Source organism: Entamoeba nuttalli (genome assembly GCF_000257125.1).
Source record: "Entamoeba nuttalli P19 unplaced genomic scaffold asmbl_2642, whole genome shotgun sequence".
Lineage (NCBI taxonomy): Eukaryota > Evosea > Mastigamoebida > Endamoebidae > Entamoeba > Entamoeba nuttalli.
The window spans coordinates 1-3,856 of NW_008575487.1; the positions used below are offsets into that span (position 1 = coordinate 1).

Below are 3,856 nucleotides of genomic sequence, written 5' to 3' on the forward strand. Positions count from 1 at the left end.
TAGTTGATAATCAAAGTTATCCAATACAAATTTGGGACACTGCTGGACAAGAACGATTTAGATCTGTTTCACGTGTTTTCTTTAATGATATAAAAGGGATATTTATTGTGTTCAGTTTAGATAATATGGAGTCATTAAACCATTGTAAAGATTGGTTAGATGACTTCTATAGCCTTGTTGACCAAAGCAAAAATATTCCTGTTGTATTAGTTGGAAATAAATTAGACTTAATTACTGATGAAAATAATGTTCGTATTCCTGAAGACATCATTAAGAAATTTGTTTCTAATAACGATATTCCATTGTACATTGAAACCTCATCCAAGAAAGATATTAATATTGATTCAGCCTTTCAAGAAATGGTATCTATTATTATCAAAAGAAATCTTCATATAAATGAAAAAAAGAATGAGATTGTTGAAATAACACAAGAACAAGAGAATATTCCAAGAAGTAATCAGCAAACAACCAATGACTGTTCTTGTTAAATTTTAATCTTTAATAAATCAATATTACAGTTATCATTTTTTGTTTGTAATAAAGAAAATAAGAAAGAGAGTTAGTTAAGAAGAAAATACAATGTTCTATTTTAATCTATATTTGTTCAAAATTATAAGATTAATAAAATTTATTATAATAAATTATAATTCTTCAATAAGGCAAAAAAAAAGAAATGGTAGGCATGTGACTATCATATAGGCTAGTAAGAGGGAAACTATTGGGAATAGGCAAAGGAAGGACTGTTTGACTTGGTAAAAAAACTGATGAAATTAGAATTAGAAGAGAAATGGAAAATACCACATTTGTCTCTCTTTATAATGTTGAACAAAAAGATAATAATAATGAAAATGATCAAACGTCAATTAAGATAGATGGAAGTTCATCTTCTTCAAGTGAAGAAAGTTTTCAAGGTTTTAGTTTTAGTACAATACTTCTTCCACATCATTCAAATGAAAAAGAAGAAGGGTTTGTTGATATTGATGGATATATAACTCCATTTGAGAATGAAATAAATATTTTTAAACAAATACTGTATTGTGTATTTCCATGTTTAATACCACCATTTATTTCTAATAGAAGAATAGAAAAATATATAAGAGCAACAATGTCTATATCTTTTATTTTCACATTATTATTGATTGGAGTATTTATTGGAGAGTTATGTGTATGTGGAGTTGCATCGTTCTCAATAAATCCAGGGATAGGTCCAAGTGCAGATAAAATAATAGATTTTGGAGCAAAATATTCATATAATATAACGTTTGTTATTATAGTTTTTAGAAGAATATATATCAAATTAATAAAATAAGAAGAAAAATTAATTAAAATAGTCAAAATTATCAAATATATCGACTTTTTACATCATTATTTCTTAGTCCATCATTATTTGGGTTAATAGTTGAGATTATCTTTGCATTAAGATTTTTCTTATATTTTGAGCATAGATGGGGAATAATATTATTCTTTGTTACATATATTATTAGTGGAGAGGCAGGGGTACTATTAAGTTGTGTATTAAGTTGTAATAATATTGCAGTATGTTCTATGGGACCATTTGCTGGATTAATATCAGTATTTCTTGTTGACTTAGCATTAACAAACCAAAGTTATAAAGTACAATTTAAAAGAGCAGTTTTTACATCATTAATAGGTCTTTTAGTAATAGTATTTGCACAATTACTTCCATTACAAGATTTTACATGTTTATTAGGAAGTGTTATTGTTGGATTAATTCTTGGAGTATTATATTTTGTTAATTTAAATCCATGGTTTTCTCAACAACCATTATTACTACAGACAATTGTTTATGTTTCATTGGTGACATTTCTTTTAACATATTTTATTGTTTTTTGTTTATTATTATTCATATGGATTCAACCTTTACAAATTACTATATCAGCTCAAACAAATTGATTTGTTTTTAAATGTACTTTTCATTAATTATGATTAATTCTTTAATTTTTTCTCTTTTTTTTTTATAAAAAAAAACAAATTTAAAATTGTAAAAATATTTATTTATTTCATTGATTTCTTTTGTAATGCTAATTGTTTTAAGTATTGAACTCTTTCAATACATTGTTCTTTGGTTTTACCTTCTACCATTTGAGCTATTTTATCCCATTTATCTTGTTCTTTATAACCATTTAATTGTTTAATACCATTTTGTAATTGAATTTGTTGTTCTTTGCTCCAATCAAGAACATTATTATTATTTTTCTTTTGTTGAATATTTGTATGCATTTTTGCATTTAAAGCTTTTGCATATTCAATAACTTGACTCTCATTCTTTGTTTTCATATATGTTGCAATTCTTCTGTATCTTCCTTCTGTACCAACAGGAAATTTTTTACATCCTTTTTTAAATAATTCAATATCATTAGAACTCCATTCTTCTAATACATTTCTATGAAGTTGATGTTCTCTTTCTTTTTCTTTCTTTTCAAGGTATTGCATTGTTTTATGTCTCAAAAATTCTATTGCTGATTGTTCTTGTAATGATGATATAGTATTTAATTCATCATCTTCCATTTGTACAATTACATTTTTGATCCCACATTTAAAATGTTCATTTTCTTTCTCTAAATTAAATAAGTTTAATAATCGACTTTTTTTTTCTTTTCGTTCTTGTGTTAATAATTCATTTTTCTTTTGTTCTTCTATTTCTAAAATTCTTCGTTCTTCTTCAATCTTTAATCGTTCTTGTTCTTTTTGAAGTTCTATTAATTTTCTTTTTTCTTCTAACTCTCGTTTCTTTCTTTGTTTCTCTTCTTTTTCTCTCATCTTCTTTTTGATTATTCTAAAGTCTCGTTTATATGCCATATCAACTAATTTTCGTATTTTCAACCCTTCTTCTTTTCGTTTCTTTTGTGATTTTTTTTCATTCTCTTTCATCATCCATCTTCTTTCCTCTCTACATGTTGCTTCTTCTATATTATACATCTCATCTAAAGGAGGATCTCTCCATGATTTAAATGAATACCAAAACGTATAAAATTTATTTACATCTTCATCAGATGATGTTTCATCACCAAAGTCAGGAACATTTTTATTAATGGACCATTTAGCATTCTTTTTAAAGTATATCCCAAAAATAGTATAGAATTCATTTTCTTCATATTGTCTGTCTTGTGGTAGTTTGTCATCAGTATTATCTGAACTGTCATATTGCCTTCTTTTTTCTGGATTTGATAAAATGTTATATGCCTCAATAATTTGTTTAATTCTACTATCATCTCCATTATTTTTATCTGGATGATAAATTAAACACATTTTCTTATATGCTTTTTTAATATCATCATCAGTAGCTTCCCATCTAACAGTTCCTAAACCAAGCATTCCATAATAATCTCCTGTTGTAATACTTTGGACATGTGGTTTAAATTTGCTACTAAAATCTTTTTCTCCATTTTTATTGTTACAACATCCTTCTTCTTGTTTAATTTCATCTTCTTCTCTGTTAAACTTTTTATTTTCATACGTACAACACATTTGATTGAGTAATTGTTCATACCTTTCCCCAGCATGTTCGCATTGTCTTTGTTGTTTTATTTCACACCCTTTTTTGTTATTGTTTTTATAAACATGTTACAACTTATGAACAAACAACTTAATGAACATAAAACAACATCTCCTTCATAGTCTTGTGGTACTTCCTTCAGTAATTTAATCATTGTATTTTTCATTATTTTTGTTTTTAAGGGTTTGAAAATAACATTTTTAATTTATTTTGTTATTAAAAAACAAAATATATCACAAATTCATCCAACATATCAAAATATGTTTTTGTAGTTGACAAGTACGAAATAACACTACGATAATACAGGGGTCATTCTAGATTACAGGTTTTGTCAAAAAA

At 25.8% G+C, this 3,856-nt stretch overlaps 3 protein-coding genes across 3 annotated transcripts; 2 read left to right on the top strand and 1 right to left on the bottom strand.

The window, feature by feature from the left end:
* Positions 1-125: 125 nt before the first annotated feature.
* On the top strand, positions 126-488 carry ENU1_035910 (Rab family GTPase; the record flags this gene model as incomplete). Its single annotated transcript, XM_008857425.1, has 1 exon — positions 126-488. One exon carries the CDS (start codon positions 126-128, stop codon positions 486-488), a length of 363 nt encoding a protein of 120 aa, XP_008855647.1.
* A 299-nt stretch (positions 489-787) lies between these two features.
* ENU1_035920 (peptidase S54 (rhomboid) family protein) lies at positions 788-1,914 on the top strand (the record flags this gene model as incomplete). The annotated part of the gene is made up of 2 exons (XM_008857426.1): positions 788-1,260; positions 1,332-1,914. 2 exons carry the CDS (start codon positions 788-790, stop codon positions 1,912-1,914), a joined length of 1,056 nt encoding a protein of 351 aa, XP_008855648.1.
* A 102-nt stretch (positions 1,915-2,016) lies between these two features.
* On the bottom strand, positions 2,017-3,671 carry ENU1_035930 (protein with DnaJ and myb domains, putative; the record flags this gene model as incomplete). The annotated part of the gene is made up of 2 exons (XM_008857427.1): positions 2,017-3,557; positions 3,605-3,671. The coding sequence occupies 2 exons, from the start codon at positions 3,669-3,671 to the stop codon at positions 2,017-2,019; spliced, it is 1,608 nt and encodes a 535-aa protein (XP_008855649.1).
* Positions 3,672-3,856: the final 185 nt, after the last annotated feature.